The sequence below is a fragment of the Siniperca chuatsi genome, linkage group LG1 (genome assembly GCF_020085105.1).
Source record: "Siniperca chuatsi isolate FFG_IHB_CAS linkage group LG1, ASM2008510v1, whole genome shotgun sequence".
In the NCBI taxonomy this organism is placed as follows: Eukaryota; Metazoa; Chordata; class Actinopteri; order Centrarchiformes; family Sinipercidae; genus Siniperca; species Siniperca chuatsi.
In genome coordinates this window covers 33,507,962-33,528,055 of record NC_058042.1, presented here as the reverse complement: position 1 = coordinate 33,528,055, position 20,094 = coordinate 33,507,962, and the positions used below count along the sequence as shown (strand labels likewise).

General features: G+C 39.0%; 1 protein-coding gene across 9 annotated transcripts in view; it reads left to right on the top strand.

The window, feature by feature from the left end:
• Nucleotides 1-19,690, top strand: part of efl1 (elongation factor like GTPase 1) — a 135,327-nt gene extending 115,637 nt beyond the window's left edge. For all 9 annotated transcript variants that reach the window (XM_044189038.1, XM_044189007.1, XM_044188997.1 and 6 more), the window contains exons 18-23: nucleotides 167-296; nucleotides 549-675; nucleotides 1,683-1,887; nucleotides 6,516-7,039; nucleotides 14,022-14,206; nucleotides 18,981-19,690. In XM_044189038.1, the coding sequence (XP_044044973.1) occupies nucleotides 167-296; nucleotides 549-675; nucleotides 1,683-1,887; nucleotides 6,516-7,039; nucleotides 14,022-14,206; nucleotides 18,981-19,169 (1,360 nt within the window). In that variant the 3' untranslated portion in view covers nucleotides 19,170-19,690. The remainder of the gene's footprint in view (nucleotides 1-166; nucleotides 297-548; nucleotides 676-1,682; nucleotides 1,888-6,515; nucleotides 7,040-14,021; nucleotides 14,207-18,980) is intronic.
• The last annotated feature ends 404 nt before the right edge of the window (nucleotides 19,691-20,094 follow it).

Here is a 20,094-nt window from a genome sequence, read left to right as displayed (position 1 = left end):
CTAGGAAGGCAACAAATGTAACCTGAGACAAACACTTAACAGTTATATCTTTAGTTACTTATAAGAATGTAATGTAGGAAACTGGCATAAAACTGATCGTGGACAATGGAGACCACATTATCTGTCATTTGTACCAGTAACAGGATTTTCTCTTGTCTTTGTAAAGGTTTGCTAAAATTGATATCAGTGCGTCCAAGCCCATCATTCCATTCAGAGAAACAGTGGTACGTCCTCCAAAAGTGGACATGGTGAACGAAGAGCTGGGCAAGCAGCAGAAAGTAGCCATCATTCACCAGGTGAGTCAACCCTACAGTCATTGAACTGTAGTCCATGTCAATATATAACCAGTTCATGAAAGCCTCTTTGTTTTCTGTTGCACTTTCTGAGCACTTTGTGTCTCCTAGGTCTTTACAGTTGAAGCGACATGTTTTACATTACCAGGGTGGAATAATTTGGCATTAAGAGGAAGCAGTGGCGCAAGGAGCAGATTTGTTGGACTTACTGATAAACTCATGAACATATGTCGGTGTGTATGTATATGTTGCTAGGTGAAAGAAGAGGCCTCTCAGGGTCATTTTTCTGACACCCTACATGTGGACCCCAGTAGTCTGGTCACCCTTACCACTCCCAACAGACTGGCCACTGTCAGCGTCCGGGCAATCCCCCTGCCACAGGGTAAGACCTGGACACACACCAATCAGGCTAAAGATCTCAGTATCCTTCAAACAAACTAGGTTGAATGTTGTGTCATCCATGTCTAAAGTGTTCATAACTGTTCCGAATAACCACGCAATACGGAATGAATCGTACCAATGGCATTCATTGTTTTGTTCTCAGTTTATATGAGGAGAAACAGAAGTTCAAACCCTGCTTGCTTTCATACCTCCACACACCTGGCCAATTACTGCATGAAATGGGTGTTATTGTCTGATTGTCTTTTTTGGAAAGTTACAACAAGTGCAAGCACTTTGTTTGAATGTTTGAAGCATACTGAGGACTTAAGGATTCAGAGGAAAGGTACAAATTATGTGGAACAATTGATTTCGGTAAATGTTTAAGGTCTTGTGTCCAACAAGCACAGATTGTGCTGAGTTAAAGCAGAAACAGAGGTTAAAGTTATGAGAAGAAAGAAGTTAAATGCTCAAATTAGCATCAGTAGGACAAGACAATTACTTGCACTTTAATTTCTTCCTACTGAAACAAACATGCAATGCATGTCAGCATAAAGATCACAACTTTATTTTACTGTCCATTACACATTTTGTTCATGTTTTTTTATGAAACCAATCAATGACCAGTGACATTCAGTGGTCTTAACTAATTAAAATGTTATTTTTCTTTCCTTTGCCTGTGAGATGAAACTCCACTGTGATGGCATACATTTTCCTGAGCCCTGCTGGGTGTTATGCTTGCAGATAAGGCAATGATTTATACCTTGGGACCCCGGTGAATGCAGTTAACTATGTGTTTGGATAGAAAACCAGCTTGCTGTCTCAGTGAGACCAGGTTAAGGACCACTGAAATGAAACTGTTTGCGGAATACTAGATATGATTTGTAAAAACAGATTTTCTTACATGATGGAAACTGTAATGAAGAATGGAGCTACAGAGGTGTGACGTGTCTCATACCTTCATTTCACAGTTCCATGAAAGCATGTCAATAATGTTGTTTTTCCTGTCAGAAGTGACCTGTCTGTTGGAGAGTAGCACAGAGCTGATTCGGACTCTAGAGCAGGTAAACATGTACCTGAGGGAGGGGAAGAGTCTGGACGTTAGTCTCAGGACCCTGGAGGCCATCGCTGGACTCAAGGCTCAGCTGGAGAGTCTGCTGCAGGGGAGGAAGTGGAGGAATGCTGTGGAGCGTATCTGGGCCTTTGGGCCTCGCAGGTCTGACACTGACTGTAGTGACATGGACATGGTTCACATGGAACATAACATTCTGTTGATAGTAAGAAGAACAGAGAACATAGTAGACTGACCTTTTCATAGAGGAAGTTTGGCCTCTATTTACCTCAACTGCAGAACCAGGGACCAGGCCTTTATTCCTAATTTGCTCTGATTTTATAAATTTATTTAATCCTATTTTATTTAGAAGGCTTCCTGTGTTCTATTCTACTTTTGTAGAATTTGCAGTTGATGTGGTTTGCTGTTAATGTAAACTCAACACCTCTTCCTTGTTTACCCATTGTATTGATAAATTCAGGTTAAAGGATAGGTTCACATTTTTTAATGTCTGCTTTAAAACAATAGTCAGATGTCCATTTGTACTTTGAAACTGTTTGCTTGTTGTAATCATTCTTCCCCTTCATACTGGCCATTAAAAGATCCCTTCCTAATGCTCTTCCAATTTAAGTGACGGGGTACAAAGTCATCGTTCTATGCAAAAATACATTCCAACTTTTAGCTGAAGCTAATATGAGGCTTAAGTTGTCTGAGTTAGCCAGGTTTAGTACGTATCAAAAATTGTTCTCTTACTATCCCTCCTTCGCAGTTCAGCATCGAAACACCTTTTTGGAAAATAGGAAGAGGGAATTTCATACTAAAAAGCCAAACATCGGAAAATATATACATGCATGAAATATTCCCGAAAAGTAACCTTCAAACCTCAGCCTTCAAATCTATACTTACCACTCTGCTGCTCTGAGTTTGTTTTTAACAGAAACAATGTTTTCATTTACTAATTATTTCCAATTGCTTTGCCAAGAGGTGTTGCAAGAGGTGCTACTGTCAATAAATCCTATGAGAGACTCAAAGGACATATTTCCTCCCTTTGCTGATCGGCTTTTGTATATTGTACTGAATTACCCCCACCACCATCCTTTCAGTTGTATTTTACCTGGCTTTTATTAGGGACCAGCCTTTATTTGTTTGTGCCAAACATTCACTGGCTTTTATTTGAGAATTAAAGGTACTCAAACAACTAGCTGAAAAAAACAAGTATGATTATTCACTTCTGCTCATCAATAAATAAATGAGAATTAGTTTAGTGCTATTGTATGGTTGATATGTAAGGTGTCACTCATAGTGATGAACAAAGAGAATTATCACCAACTCTGTAGTTCCCCTCAGCTCTAAGGAGTGTTTTAGCATCTTTCAGCTCACTGTTTTGGTTTTACAGCCCACAACTTTACTGTTTAGATTCAGTCTCCGCACTCTCCTCAACCTTGTTTCCAGCAGCAGCAGGCAGCTGTTTTCATTGAAAAAATAGTGAAGCATTAAGCAGCTAAGCTAAAGACACAGATATCTTTCTAGGGTGCTGGTGGAGACCAAACCAGAGCTAAAAGGAGAGTGAATGTTGGACATTCATCAGGTGGACATGACTCCACATTAATGCTAATATTGCTTTGTGTCTGCTTGATATTTAAATAAGAAATTGTTTGCTCACACGTTGCTATAACACCTTTTTGACACCTCTTCAAGTGGCAAAAAAGAAATTGTTCAGCTTTAAGTAAATGCAGAAATATAGCATTTCTTGAGGACTTCCGGTGGCGCTATGACCGAGTAAGCAGCATAAAACAGAGCTCTGTCAAAAGAAAACAAAAAGTAAAGTGGCAAGTGGTTGTAACGTGACCAGGGTTACACCATCTGTTGTTAACTAGAACAGCAAGCCCACCGCCTTTCCGCTTACCGCTCCCAGTGTGATCCCTATCGGCCCGAACAGTCTGAAAGCCATCGATGGAAACGTTATAATCCGGGATATCCTGGTGTAGCCATGTCTCTGAGAAGCACATCAAACTACACTCGCGGAACTCCGTCTAACGCCGTTAGCCGCGGTTCTACTCTCATTTTCGTAAAGAGCGTAGTTTAAATTATACATACACACAAGTTACCCAAGTTTGGAAGAAAAAGGAAACCTAAAAGTTGGAAAAAGTAAGATGACGAGACAGAGCTACGGCAACAGGCAGCATGCATGTTGGCACATGTGCACTTAGATATTTAGGAATTACTCTTACGCCCAATTCCAGCCAGCTTTTTGAAGCAAACTACAAAAAACTAATACAACAAATACAAAATGATATAGTAAGGTGGGAGATTCTTCCTCTCTCACTACTAGGCAGAATTGAGGTGATAAGAATTAACCTACTACCCAGATTTATTTTTTTGTTCCAATCCCTTCCGGTAAATATACCCATTTCGGTTTTTAATATGCTAGATAAATTATTTAGTAAATTCAGATGGCGGAAAAAGAAACCTAGGATAAAATTTAAAACTCTACTTTTATCAAAGGAGAAAGGAGGTCTAGGTTTACCGAATCTAAAATATTACTACTGGGCAGCCCAATTAACTGCAGTAGTGACCTGGATTAAAAATGAAAAAGAATCAGGATGGGTTGAAATAGAACAAAGTTCAGTCAAAGAGAGACACCCTTGTCACTTTTACCTTTTATAAACATAAAATCAGGCCCTAAAATTAACATTGAAAATGAATGGACAAAACATACTCTAAAAATCTGGACAAATATTAAAAAAATGTTTGGAGGTTCAGAATCTATTTTTAGGCCCATGCCTATAGTAGGTAATATTGAATTTCTTCCTTCTATATGGGACAGTGGATTTAGAACATGGGCTGATAAAGGTCTTAGAACAATAAACCAATTATTCAGTGGAAATTAACTTAAATCTTTTTCACAACTTCAAGAACAATTTAGTATTACATCTAAAGATATGTATAGGTATTTCCAGATAAGACACTATATCACAAGTCATAAAGAGTAAGACCAGGTCATGAAAGCAACAAACAAAATAGAAGAATACTTTATTAATATTGCAGAAAAACATTTTCCAACTAAAAGACATGTTTCTCATTTATATAAAAGGCTAATAACTAATATTATACAAAACACAGGAGATATTAAAGGAAAATGAATGGAACTAAATACTAAAACTGAAGATGATATCTGGGAAGAATTATGTAAGGGATGCCATAAAGGTATTAATAGTCAATTATGGAAAGTGTTTAAAAAGAAATAAACAAGATACTAGAGGTAGAGATACCTCTAGATCCAGTTGTATGTTATTGGGAGCATTATCCAAAAAAAGTTATAATGAGGATGAGAGTATGTACTGCGAATATTGCTATTGAAAGTGAAAAAAATAGTAACAGTGCATTGGAAGGAAGAAGAACCTCCAAGTTTGGTTCAATGGACTCAGAGACTGAAACAGGTCTATATAATGGAAAAAATGACTGCATGCCTACAAATGAAGATGGATATATTTTTGCAAAGATGGAGAAGTATTACATTGTATTTAGATATGTAAATAAGACGGATCACAGAGACTTGTATGGCAAGTGTCCTCCACAAAGAAAATGCATTGATGACAGTACTTTTATTTTACTTATTATTATTTTTTATTTTTCTTCTTCACGCCATTTTTCCCCCCTCAGATGTAAGGGGTTTGTATGTTGGTATGGGGGATGTTCTGTAAAAAGAATTCTAAATTACAATAAAAAGGGAAAAAAAAAGAAATATAGCATTTCTTGCGTATAAAAGGTTTCAGTTGTAGTCATCTGGACACTGTTTTCAGAATCAAGACATTTCGGCTCCCATCCGGAAGTCATTCTCAATTGTGAAAAAAAAGGACGGGAACTAGAAATTTAAGCTACTCTGTGTTACATAAGCCCTGCCCTCAGGCAGTAATCAGGCCTATTGTTTTCTGGCTGCATCTACTTCTTCACAGTTAAGTACCTGATTAGCATGTGATTGGCGTGACCAAGGAGATAAAACACTCTGATAGACTTTGGGCAGATTGAATCTCAGACCACCATTTCTGTTCAAAGAGGGGTTCTCTTTTTTCACAAAAATGGCTTCCTTGACACCCCGTTCAAACCAACTCTTCTCTCTACTTAGAATCTTCACCTCGCTGTCTTCAAATGTGTGGTTTGTACCTTTTAGATGCAGATGCACGGCGCTCTGTAATCCTGAGTTAGCGTGTCGTCTGTGCTGATAAAGTCTTTTGTGAAGTGGCTGTTTGGTCTTGCCTATGTACCGTTCTAGGCGTTCACATGCTAATCAGGTACTTAACTGTGATGAAGTAGATGCAGCCAGAAAACAATAGGCCTGATTACTGATTACTGGGCCATCTTGGAAACTATTAGGTCAGTTTCAGGTGAAACTAGCGATTAACAGATACTCAGGCAGATTCCTTCCTGAGGGCAGGGCTTATGTAAAACAGAGTAGCTTAAATTTCTAGTTCCTGTCCCATTTTTTCACAATTGAGAATGACTTCCGGATGGGAGCCGAAACGTCTTGATTCTGAAAACAGTGTCCAGATGACTACGACTGAAACCTTTTCTACGATAGAGCACTCCTGGACAAATGAGGGACTACACCGTCATAGCATTTCTTGCCACTTCAAAACGCATAAGCACTAGCGTTCATTTATAATTATATGTCGTCTTAAGAAAATTATTCAGATTATGGCTGTACTGCATATCTGGGCTTTGTATGAACACAAAAGAATGCTTTGTATTACATTTTAAACTGTTATTCACCATGTTATTGTTCTTGTTTTCAGGTATGGCCCCAACATTCTGCTTAACAGTTTGGAGGGCTACCAGCGGCCCTCAGTGTGGCAGTGTCTGGCCAGGCGAGACGAAGCTGGCGAGGCTGGAGCTCAGGCCGCTGTTATACGAGACTTTGATAACAGCATTGTCAGCGGCTTCCAGTTAGCAACTCTGTCAGGCCCCATGTGTGAGGAGCCCATGATGGGAGTATGCTTCTCTGTGGAGAGGTGGGACATCCAGTCTTCAGCCCTGCCACAACATCAGGACTCCTTGGAAGACGACTCCATATCCCATGAGGTTTTAGCAGACAGCAAAGTGGAACAAAGTGAGACATCTGCACAGGCGGAGGGCACGGCAGCAGGGCCGAGCCAGGCCAGGCGCAGGCCAGCAGATGTTGCAGACTGCTACGGGCCGGTCTCCGGCCAGCTAATTGCTGCCATAAAGGAGGCCTGCCGTCACGCTTTCCAGGCTCAGCCCCAGAGACTCATGGCCGCCATGTATACCTGTGAGATCATGGCCACCGCTGAGGTGCTGGGTAAGAGAGCACTGTTAACTTCTGACGCACAACGAAAACATTTTAGGTCTGACAATGGTAGTCTCTCTAGGTCAAATTTTCTTCTTTTTAAAAAAAATAGTATTCCCTCTAGTGGTATCTATCCATGTAGACAGTTTTGGTTTTATTTGTCCAGGTTTTGAGATATCTCTCTGAAATTTCTGCCTCTACCCCAATGTAGTGGAAGTGAATGGGATTTTGTTTGTGGTGGTCACAGCATGATGAAAGGAAAATTCAACAGCAACATTCATTCATTAAATGTATTTATCATTATACAACACAGAGTTGTATAACGAAACGCAAGCTGTAGTCCACCATAAATAATATCTGTTTGTGTGTAGCATCTTTATGCTACACAAAAAACACACTTGTGTGTAGCATCTTTATGCTACACAAAAAAAAAAATTATTTATGGTGGAGTGCAGAGAGTCTTACAGCCTGAGGAAAGAAGCTGTTCTGTAGTCTGGTGGTACAGCAGTGGATACTTCTTCTACAGATGGCAGCAGCAAATTTTGCTGTCTTAAGTTTCCTAAGAAAATACAGCGTTTCTGAGCTTTCTTTACCAGGGTGGAGATGTGTGATGTCCATGACAGGTTCTCTGTGATACTGATTCCCAGGAACCTAAAACTGTTCACCTGCTCCACTGATGTAGACAGGGATGTGTGTCTCAGTTTCCTTTTTTCTAAAATCAACAATAAGCTCCTTGGTTTTGTTGAAATTGAGCAGTAAGTTGTTCGGTTGTGTGCACCACCCTGCAACCCTATTGATTTCCTCCCAATATGAATTCTCATCGTTGTTTGTAATCCCGCCGATGATGGTAGTGTCATCCGCAAACTTCAAAACAATATGGAGTTCTCTCCATATTGGAAATGCAGTCAGATTGAAGTTGTGTCGTGGATGTAGAGTGTGAACAGGAGAGGGCTGAGCACACAGCCTTTATACTTATATCCACTTTGTACTTAATTTATCTTACCTGTATTATAGTGTATTATATTTTGATTTGCTTAGTACTTCTATTCCTTCTATTCTCAAGTGTGCATTGACGTGATAGTGAGCAGCTGTAACGAAAGAGTAAAGTATTTCTGATTCTGAATGCAAACTGGTGAGGGTCCAAGCTGGCTGGGATGTTGTCTTTGACAACATGTCTTTCCACTGCAATTGTTAGTCTGAATCATCCACAGAACACAGTTTGTTTTATATAGGGCTATTTCTTTGGTAGAAAGTAGTTCCTATGAGGTCTGTGGATTATCCAGAGTAACAGGGACACAGTTTCTGGACCCATTGCTGTTGAACTTTTAAATGCCATATGTGAAGCATAAATACAGGGATAGGGGGTACCAAAAAATGTAAAGATTAGGTAGAGGGATAACACTCAACTTCAGGCTATCAGAAATGATTAGTATGTATACTGAGTAACAGAATTTAGATCAAATTAAATTCACCTCGGGGCACCACCCTTATAAAAGGGAAAACAATATCCAATTAATTAAGTCAGTCTCAATCTGGAGGTTGTAAGCCCTTGACAGTGACCATAATACTTCATACACACAAACCACGTAAACATTGTCAATGAAAGGTTTATTGAACTACTAACTACACAAAGAGTATCTAATGATCACACAAATAAATTAATAGATGCAACAATGAATGAATGAAATGAATACAGTGATAGATAATTGATTGAATGAATGAGGACCACCATATATCAGATAAAGCAGTGAAACCAAGTGAAACCTTGGCAAAATGGATTAATTTTTGGGAACACAGGAGACCACCAAGTGGATGAAAACTTTAGCATTAACCAGTGAAATCAATTTGATGCACCATTCAGCAGCTAAGAGATTATTGGGAAGCAGAAGGGAAATACCTCAAGAAATTTAGTATCGTTCCTACATTTATGTGAGACCCTACTTCTTAATTACTCTTATTACTCTATAGAATCAACCCCAAATAACAGGAAAAAGTTTGACCTGGTGGTTCAGTTGGCTAGGGGAAAAGTTGCTCTGGAGGCGGAGGGCAGTGGATGGTCACTAGCTCTCAGGCATTCTTGCACTCTGTCCCATGTGGGCTCTCTCTCTCTCAGCAGGCAGCAGAGTGGTAACGTGTTCATACAACTCCACTTGGCTGGGAGTGATGGAGATGCCGTGGCAGTGTTTTAGAGTTTGTTACAGTTCTAACTTTTGTCGTGTTAGAACACAGACTGGAGCAGGTTTCTTTCAGACAGTTTCTGTCTTTCAGAGTTGGCTGGATGCCTTCACCACTTTCTGTATGGCTCAGGGACCAGCTCAGTGTTGCCAATTCTCATGAGACAAATAAGCAAGCCCCCCCAAAAAAGCCCAATATTAAAATAGCCTGTAACGGCTCAATAAATGAGCCTGCAGCATTTTAAAATGAAACCACTCTGAGTTTGAAAAGCAAAAACAGAATTTATTTTTATTAGCTTTGGTGGTTACTCTTGCATTTTAGGGTGATGCTGACAACTTGGAAAACATTATCCTGTAATGATTACAATTTACACTGACAGAATATGTGATTGTTGGATTACTCAAATTGATGTAATCTGATTACATCTAGTCTGCCAGGCAGAAAATAATAAGCCTGTAACAATGCTGATTTAAATTTAAAAAGGAAAACTAAGAATCATGTGCACCATTAACTTCTTTTATCATCAATAAAATAAAGTCTATTTTTACAAATTAAATGCAAATCACCACGATAATGGCTAGGATAACAACTTCATTCATAAAAACAACCAACCTATAAACTACTGTTTACGAAGAAATTACGAAGCACCCATATTTTTTTAAAAACAAGCCCAAAAAACCGTGACCCATGATTTTTTCAAGCAACTTAAAAAAAAAAAAAGAAAAAAAGAGCCCAAAGTCGCACATTATAAGCAGACTTGGCAACTCTAATCCAGGTGCTTCCTGGGCGGGCCAGCCTGTTTAGCGCACACACACACACACACACACACACACACACACATATGCACCCTGTGTATGTGTGTAAGTTAGAATACATTTTGTCCTATGTTTAAACAGTTCTGGTTAGTTCAGTGTCTGTTGTTCCTGCATCAAAATCAGCATGTTGAATCTTCCTACTTCATCCTTTTCCTATATTTCTAACTAAGCATACCATATCAATTAGTGTACATTTAATTTTATATTACAATTACTTAAATTTAATAAATCTTTTGTTTTTTTGCTTTGTTTTATTAAACATTAAACTCTGGTATTATAGTTAGGGTTTTCCTAACCTTTCAGCCAGTCTGCTGCTCCTTCATGCAGAGTTTGTTCCATTAGTACAGAAAAAACAAAGCAAGCTGATCTCACTTTGCAGATGGCCTTCTTTGATTAACTTCTATGCTTAAAAAACTAAAGGGAACAAGGATATGAAAGTGGTGACCACCAGCAACACCACTTATTAGTCTCTGATTAGATTCTGGTGGATACAATGAATCAAAATGAATTAACAGAAAGTACAAATAACTACATTGTTGGAATTTAAAATGTTTAAAGGGGGGGGCACCCACTTGTGTAGGTGTGATCAATTAATTATGGCTATCAGAATTATCAAATATAATTATAAATGTCTTTAATGAATAAAGTTCTCAGGGGCACCACTCTTCTTAAAGAACAGAAATGCCAATTAATTGACTGAGTCTCATGAAATACACTAAACTAGTAATGTGGAACTCAGATTAATAATTAAATTAATAACTAACCAAAATTACCATTGATAGCTAGTAGGTTGAAGGATATGGAGTTCAACAAAAGGAATGTGTGTATCTTTCTTTGTTCTGCCTCCGTATGTCTCGCTTGCACAAGCATGAACCCACGTAGTCAGAAACAAAGGAACATCTGAAGCGGGAGCTTTAAAGTTTCTCAAATTAGTCAAATTAGGTGTATGTGCATGATCTTTTAAGGATAACGGTGCCAAATTAAAAAGGAGTTAGCTAGCATGCAGAGAATGTCTGTGTGGAGCATAACATAACTATCGTCAACTTAGCATGTGGCTACCAAATCAACCTAACAGATAAATAGGTCACAACAGCAAACCTGAGAAAAACACATTAGCACATTAATATTGCTCTATTCTGCACATACTTTATATCCTGCACTTGCTTATTGCATTTTTGGTTAGACCTAAACTGCATTTCGTTGCCTTGTACTTGTACATGTGTAATGACAATAATGTTGAATCTAATCTAATCTAATAACTGAAGGCTCTGGCTCCAATTCTACTTTTGGAGACTCTAGGAACCACAAGTAACCCTGCATTCTGGGAGTGCAGTGTTCTAATGAGGTAATAAGGTATTATGAGCTCTTTAAGATACGACCAGTGCCTGACTATTAAGACCTTTGTAGGTGAGGAGAAGGATTTTAAATTCTATTCTGGATTTTACATGGAGCCAGTGCAGAGAAGCTACACTCAGTAGTAGACAGTCAGTACATGTGCCGCAGCATTCTGGATCAACTTGAGAGTCTTAAGGGACGTATTTGGGCAGCCCGATAATAAGCAATTGCAATTATCCAGCCTAGAAGTAACAAATGCATGGACTAGTTTTTCTGCATCATTTTGAGAAAAGGATGTGCCTGATTTTTGCAATGTTACGTAGTTGAAAGAAAGCAGTCCTAAAACCCCTGGATCAAGAGTGGGCCTTTTAAGTAGAGGTTTGATTACTGCTACTTTAAAGGACTGTGGTACATAGCCTGTTAATAAAGACAGATTGATCATATCCAGTAAAGAGGTGCTAACTAAAGGTAAAACGCCTTTAAGCAGCCTAGTTGGAATGGGGTCTAAGAGAGACAGGTTGATGGCTTAGATGAATTAATCGTCGAAGTTAGTTGAAGAAGGTCAATAGGAGCAAAACAGTCAAAATATATAGCAGGTTTTATACTTGTTTCTAAGGTTCCTGTGTTTTGAAGATAAATCGGTACTGGTTGAGGGCAGGACGTGAAGAATGTTTTTCTCTAATAGTTAAAATTGTATTAACAAATTAGTAACAAAGAACAAAGTATTTACTACTGAGGGCTATAGGAATACATGGTGCAATAGAGCTGTGATTCTTTGTCAGGCTGGCTACAGTGCTGAAAAGAAACATGGGGTTGTTTTTATTTTCCTCTATTAATGATGAGTAGTAGGCTGCTCTGGCATTACGGAGGGCTTTCCTATATGTTTTCGGACTATCTTGCCAGACTAAATGAGATTCTTTCAGGTTGTGGGAACGCCATTTCCTTTCAAGTTTGCGATGTTTGCTTTAATTTGCGGGTTTGGGGGTTATAATGGGGGGAGATAACTTCTGTTATGAATTGGCGCTATAAAAAAGAAATAAAATAAAATTGATTTATACCATGGAGATAACCTTCTTTGTTTTATTATCGTCTTTTTTAGAGGGGTGATAGAATCGAGTGTCATTCGCAGTGAGTCTGCAGCACTATCAACAAGATGATCGATTTGGGAGTGGCTGAAATTAGCATAGGAGTCCTCTATTGAGACATTGAATTAAATGCAGATGGAATCACTTCCTTAAATTTAGCTACAGCAATATCAGATAGACATCTAGAGTAGGAGTTTTTGCCTAATGGTGTGTTGTCCAGTAATAGGACTTCAAAATGTATTAAATATTGGTCCGATAATGAAGGATTCTGTGGAAAGACTATTAAATGTTCAATTTCAATGCCATATACCAAAACAAGGTTGAGGGTGTGCTTAAAACAGTGAGTGGGTTTATGTACACTCTGACAAGAATTTGGACCAGGAGTACATTATAACAAATAGAACTGGCTGTCGAATTTTTCAGGTTGGTTGTGAAAGACTAAGAACAAGGCTTTCAAATGAGTTATAATTTAGTTTAGGTTTAGGGTTGATTAATAGGCTTGAGTCAAAGATGGCTGCAGCTGCATCTCCACCTCCTTGGCCGGTGCCTCGAGGAATATGAGTATAAATATGACTGGGCGGAGTGGATTCATTTAAGCTAACATATTCTTCATGACCCAGGCAGGTTTCAGTAAGAAAAAATAAGTCAATATGATACTCTGGTATTAAATCGTTCACTAGTACAGATTTAGATGACAGAGATCTTAGGAGAATTAAATGTGGACTCTTATTTTGTTGTACTATTACAGTGTTTTTGTTTAGGTTTTTATGTAAACTCGTCTTCTGTTATCTTTTATTAATTAATTTAGGTGGTCAGGGGGCAGACACCGTCACTAAGGAGTTTTGGGTGGGTAACTGCTCTGGAAGCGCAATGAAGCGTTTAGGACTGCAACTCTGCCTCCTGGTTTTAACTCTGAGTTGTCACAGTTTTGGTCCACTAATAAAATGTCAGATTTCTAGATATGAGAGCTGCTCCATCCAAAGTGGGATGAATGCCGTCTCTCCTAATCAGACCAGGTCTTCCCCAAAAAGTCTGCCAATTATCTACAAAGCCCACATAGTTTGCCCACTTTTAAAGCCAGCTTTGCAGTTTAGCATCAGCTATTCAACAGACCTTAAAATATTCCACATTTTTCATATTATTCAACATTGTATCATTCAACAGCCAAAGTTCACACCCACAATTTTTTCAGAAATTGCTTCTCTACTTGCAGATAAATCTTCATTGGCTTCTATACAAACTAGGTTTGAGGTCATCTAGAAACAGTGTCACCATTACATAGTTTGTCCACCAGAGAGCACTGATAAGTTGATTTTTCAGCTGTAAAATGTTCCGCGTAGTATATATCTTGTTCACAATCTTTAAAAAATCAAGTCTTAGGGATCAATATTGTTTGTTTATGTTATGTGTTTATGTTTTAAAAAATTACTATCGGCCATATGTAGTACGGCCATATGTACGGTCTCCAGTTTGTTAAAATATCCTCACCTGGAAAATTATTTCTTGAAAACATTCTTCCAGGGAATCATGTGTTCTTCTGTGTATATTGCATGTGTCCTGACTCTGTGTCTCTTCCTGTACCAGGAAGAGTATATGGAGTACTGGGAAAGCGAGAGGGTCGCGTCCTCCATGAAGACATGAAGGAAGGGACAGACATGTTCATCATCAAAGCTGTTCTGCCTGTGGCTGAGAGCTTTGGATTTTCCGATGAAATTCGCAAGAGGACCAGCGGATTGGCCAGTCCACAACTGGTCTTCAGCCACTGGGAGGTGACTATTTTATATATACAGTGGTGTGAAAAAGTGTTTGCCCCCTTCCTGATTGCTTATTTTTTGCATGTTTGTCACACTTAAATGTTTTAGATCATCAAACAAATTTAAATATTAGTCAAAGATAACCCAAGTAAACACAAAATGCCAGATGTAATAGGACACACACCTTCCAAAAAGTTCAACTTTTGTCTCGTCAATCCACAGAGTGTTTTCCCCAAAAATCTTCAGAAGCTAGACATCATGCCGACATCCAAAGAAATTCAGGAACAAATGAAAAAGACAGTCATTGAGATCTATCAGTCTAGAAAAGGTTATAAAGCCATTTCTAAAGCTTTGGGACTCCAGCGAACCACAGTGAAAGCCATTATTCACAAATGGCGGTGAACCTTCCCAGGAGTGGTCGGCTGACCAACATTACCTCAAGAGCACAGCGACGACTCATCAAAAAGGTCACAAAAGACCCCACAACAACATCCAAAGAACTGCAGGCCTCACTTGCCTCAGTTAAGGTCAGTGTTCATGACTCCACCATAAGAAAGAGACTGGGCAAAAATGGCGTGGAGTTCCAAGACGAAAAACACTGGTGAGCAAAAAGAACATCAAGGCTCGTCTCATTTTTGCCAGAAAACATCTTGATGATCCCCAAGACTTTTGGGAAAATACTCTGTGGACTGACGAGACAAAAGTTGAACTTTTTGGAAGGTGTGTGTCCCATTACATCTGGTGTAAAAGTAACACCGCATTTCAGAAAAAGAACATTCAATTCAATTCAATTTTATTTATATAGCGCCAATTCATAACAGAAGTTATCTCATTGCACTTTTCCAGGTCTAGACCGTACTAGTACTAAGAGGGCAGAAACCTTGGACAGAACCAGACTCAATGGTGGGCGGCCATCCGCAGCTGCCGTGTTAGGTTTTGAGAAAGAGAGAGAGATTGGGGGGAGGGGAGGATAGGGTTAGGGAGGCACAATGCAAAGACCACGTAGAATTATATATATTTTTTATATAGTAGAATAGTAATTATAGTGTTAATATTAATAAATTAATGATAATAGGAATGACAGCTATAGGAAGAATAATCTCAGTATCAGTAACAGAGCCAAAAACAACAACTGTAGTAGCAGTTGTCGAGCAGGAACACGGGGCAGCAGGCGGCCTACAACCACAGACCCAGACCCTGCAGAAATACCTGCTGAAAGCGAGAGAGGAGAGAAACGAGAAAGCACAAAACTACGGGAGAGAGAAGATGTCGAGTTAGTAACATGCAGTAATGGGATAAAAATGCATACAGATGGGAGAGAAGGAGAGAGGAAAGAGGTTCATCATAGGAAGTCTCCCAGCAGTCTAGACCTATAGCAGCATAACTAAGGGATGGTTCAGGACTCACCCAAGCCAGCCCTAACTATAAGCTTTATCAAAGAGGAAAGTCTTAAGCCTACTCTTAAATGTGGAAATGGTGTCTGCCTCCCAGACCCAAACTGGGATTTGATTCCACAGGAGAGAGGAGCTTGATAACTGAAGGCTCTGGCTCCCATTCTACTTTTGGAGACTCTAGGAACCACAAGTAACCCTGCATTCTGCGAGCGCAGTGTTCTAGTTGGATAATATGGTATTATGAGATCTTTAAGATACGATGGTGCCAGACCATTACGAGCTTTGTAGGTGAGGAGAAGGATTTTAAAATCTATTCTGGATTTTATAGGGAACCAGTGCAAAGAAGCTAATATTGGAGAAATATGATCTCTTTTCCTAGTTCTTGTCAGTACACGTGCCGCAGCATTCTGGATCAACTGGAGAGTCTTAAGGGACTTATTCGGGCAGCTGGATAATAAGGAATTGCAATAGTCCAGCCTAGAAGTAACAAATGCATGCATGCATTTTTCGGCATAATTTTGAGACAGGATGTGCCTGATTTTCGCAATGTTACGTAGGTGAAAAAGGCAGTCCTTGAAGTTTGTTTTATGTGGGAGTTAAAGGATAAATCCTGATCAAAGATAACTCCGAGGTTCCTTACGGTGCTGCTGGAGGCCAGGGCAATGCCATCTAGAGTAACTATATCTTTAGATAATGTGTCTCGGAGGTACAATAACTTCAGTTTTGTCTGAGTTTAACATCAGAAAGTTGCATGTCATTCAGGTCTTTATGTCCTTAAGGCATGCTTGAAGTTTAGTTAACGGGTTAGTTTCATCTGGCTTGATCGATAGATATAATTGGGTATCATCTGCATAGCAATGAAAGTTTATGTAGTGTTTCCTAATAATATTGCCTAAAGGAAGCATATATAAGGTGACTAGAATCGGTCCAAGCACAGAACCTTGTGGAACTCCGTGACTAACTTTGGCGTGCACGGAGGACTCACCGTTAACATGTACAAACTGAGATCGATCTGATAGATAAATGAAGGGGCTCATTGTGGCTTAAGACAACGACCACAAGTCGCAATGTCCCTAGTTCGAATAGACCTTGAGCATAGATTATTTTGTCAAACTGTTCGCAAGGTCAATAATCTCTTCATGCTCAAGTCTCGTGGTGGCCTGGTGGTTACGACACACACCATATACTGTGATCGCAATATCCTTGGTTTGATTCATGGCCGGGCATTTTTGTTGCATGTCATTCACCCTCTCTCTCCTCATTTCCTGTTACCTCTCTATCCACCTTGGAATTAAATGGTAAATGGACTGTACTTGTACAGCGCCCTTCTAGTCTTACAACCACAGTGCTTTACACTACATGTCACATTCACACATATTCATACACTGATGTTATTAAATCCAAACTTTAGGAGTGCCCTGGTGGCCTAGGGGTTAAGGTGCCGACCATGAACCACAATGTCCCTGGTTCACATCTGGCTGGGGACCTTTATTGCATGTCATTCCCCTGTCTGTCTCTCCCCTCATTTCCTGTCCTCTCTACTGGGTCTCTTTATTAAATTCCCCAAAACTTCTTTTAAAAATATATTTTTGGAATCTGTTAATTGATTCAGAACCCCATCCCTAATTTCTATAGTGTTATACTGCATACACTGGCTTTTTGACCTATAGAGGTTCGTTGGCCAAAATGATGACAATAAGACTACCAACTTTCCTTTAACTAAGCTGAACTGAACTCTTGAAATAATCCTCCCTTATCATATCATATCATATTCTGACTCATATGACTACTGGCAACACATTTCTGTTCCAGGCATCTCTTTTTGACACTGGTTGCTAGATACACTACTAGCTCACACTAACTCAGCAGCAGAACTCCTTGATGGGGCCAGCCATCCAACATCAATTCAGTCGGCCAGTCAGTCAAGCACTTGACTGTTGCAGGATGCCCCATCATCATGTCATTTGGTAATAAATTATAAAGTAGTAAAGTATTGGACAAATGCAAAATTTGACATGATGATGGCACTAGATGGAAAAGTCAAGAAATTACCAAAGTTATAATAATTTATCCTGAGGGGGGCATGAAGGTGTGCATCAAATTTCATCCACTCAGTAGCTGCCAGGACATTTCACTCAACCAAAAATGTGGACCTCATAGTGGCACTAGAGAAAAAGTCAGGGGATCACCAAAGTCATGAGGATTCATCCTCTGGGCACCATGGATGTCTGTACCACAATTCATGGCAATCTGTCCAATAATTGACAAGATATTTAACTAAAAGCCAAAAATGTCAACCTCATGGTGGCGCTAGAGGAAAAGTCGGTGTGACATCAGTGGGATTCATCCTTTTGGCACCTTTAAGGTCTGTAATAAATGTCATGATAATCCATCCAATAATTTTTGAGATATTAAGTGAAAACTTTGACCAGTGATAGACATCCATAAATCCATTTAGAAATCATATAAAAAAGGCAATTCTTTTAACTTCATCAGATCTTGGCTCATAATCATGAGATCAGTTTTTCTTCCTCATCAAAATAATCTAGGTGATTGTCTGTACAGTTCAAACAGGAACTGCTAGTAGCCAAAGCAGCATGACTTTTTATGATGCAAATGGGAAGCTGAGGAGCTAGTTAGCAACCATCTCAAAAGTGCATGATAATGACCAGGGAAGGTTTTCAGGTTTTTGTCAATAGCTTTCTCATTTTTTTATAGACATTTCAAACTAATTTTATCATTTATCATTCATTTTAACCTCTTCCCACTGCATGCACAATCTCCTGGTTTTTAAAAGTATGCACTTAGAGCTTTGTGGCCCAGTTTATGTCAACAGTTTTCTAATTTTTCGTTATAGACTCTTCAGACCGCCTCCTCCCATTATATACACAACCTCCAGTTTTAAAGAAAATCATGCAATATGATCCAATGCAATACTGACTTGTATTTTTCTACTAACTTCCCATTCTATTTTCACTAATGATTTCTACCCGGAACAGTAACACACAGCTTTTATTTAGACTCAATTTAGACTTTTTTTCTTTTTTTGAAGGTGGGGTTCAAATACAAATCATGTTTGATTATTTGATTATTCAGGTACATGGTTAAAATATTATTTTGTTGGCAGCTAAACTAAATGCACAAGAAGTATATAAATAAAACAACTTCTGGCATAAACCATGCACACTTTTGGTATTATCCAATTACAGATATTTTTGTGACATAAACAGATACAGATAGTAGCTTTGTGTTACACCTCTAGTAGAGATAATGAAGATCTGTGTCACAAGTGGTTAAACTTGAGTACAATCAACCAAAAAGGACCAAAATTACATGCACAGATGTTGAATGTTGTCTTAAACTATCACTTAACATCCTCCTCCTCTCTGTTCCAGGTGATCAACAGTGATCCATACTGGGTTCCCACTACAGAGGAAGAATACCTGCACTTTGGGGAGAAAGCTGACTCTGCCAACCAGGCCCTCAAATACATGAACGCTGTCCGACGCCGCAAAGGCCTCTACGTGGACGAGAAGATAGTGGAGCATGCAGAGAAGCAGAGAACACTCAGTAAGAATAAGTAGAGAAGAAAACACACAGAAGACCTCCAGTAGCAGCTCCTCCAGTCAGGCTGTGAGAAACTGCTGACATCTATCCATCCAAGACTGCAGACAGGTACACCATGGACTGTGAATTTGCATCACTGACATTCACGATTATTTGCAGAGGGACAGATGTCCAAATGCAGCAGGCATTCAATTTTCAAAGATATTTTCATCACATCAGCAGCAGAACTGCAGTTACAAACAGCAAACTGCTGTTACAGTATTGCTCTTCATTCAAAAATTAGTAATGACTTCTTGCATGTTTTCTTGTGCAACAGAATAAATTTCACAATACACATTCTTGATTAATTGGGGTGAATGATACATACATATTGAGATTGTATCACAAAGTCTTATCTTTTTTATAAATCAGATTGTTTTCATTTATTTTTAAGGCAAATATATCTTCACGCATAGATAGCATGTGCAGTAAATACTGACCAATCAAGTGGCCCCGCTCGATGGTTAATGATAAATAAACGATTGTGTTGGAATTTGGATATGGACATTATTCGTTATTGCTTTACAGATTTACTATTATATAACATGGCTTTAATCACCATCATAATAAGGTACATTGCGGTACATAATACAATATTAAATGACTAATATGTTTTCCATATCTTTAAGGACTTTAAGACAGTCATGTCAAAATACATTTTAATGACAGAAACATCACATTTCAAACATACAGTGCTCAGTTCCCTCCTTACAAGTGTTAGGGTGTTGAGAAAGTAGAAATGTGTGATTTTGAGAATAAAGTTGTAATTTTGAGAAAAAATAGTCATGATATTTTCAGATTAACTTTCCTCTGGCCGGTATACAACTCTCCAGGCAGTGTTACCTCCCCTGGACCTCTCCACTCTGCCACAGGGGCCTGTCACACTGAGCTTAGCTAGCAAGA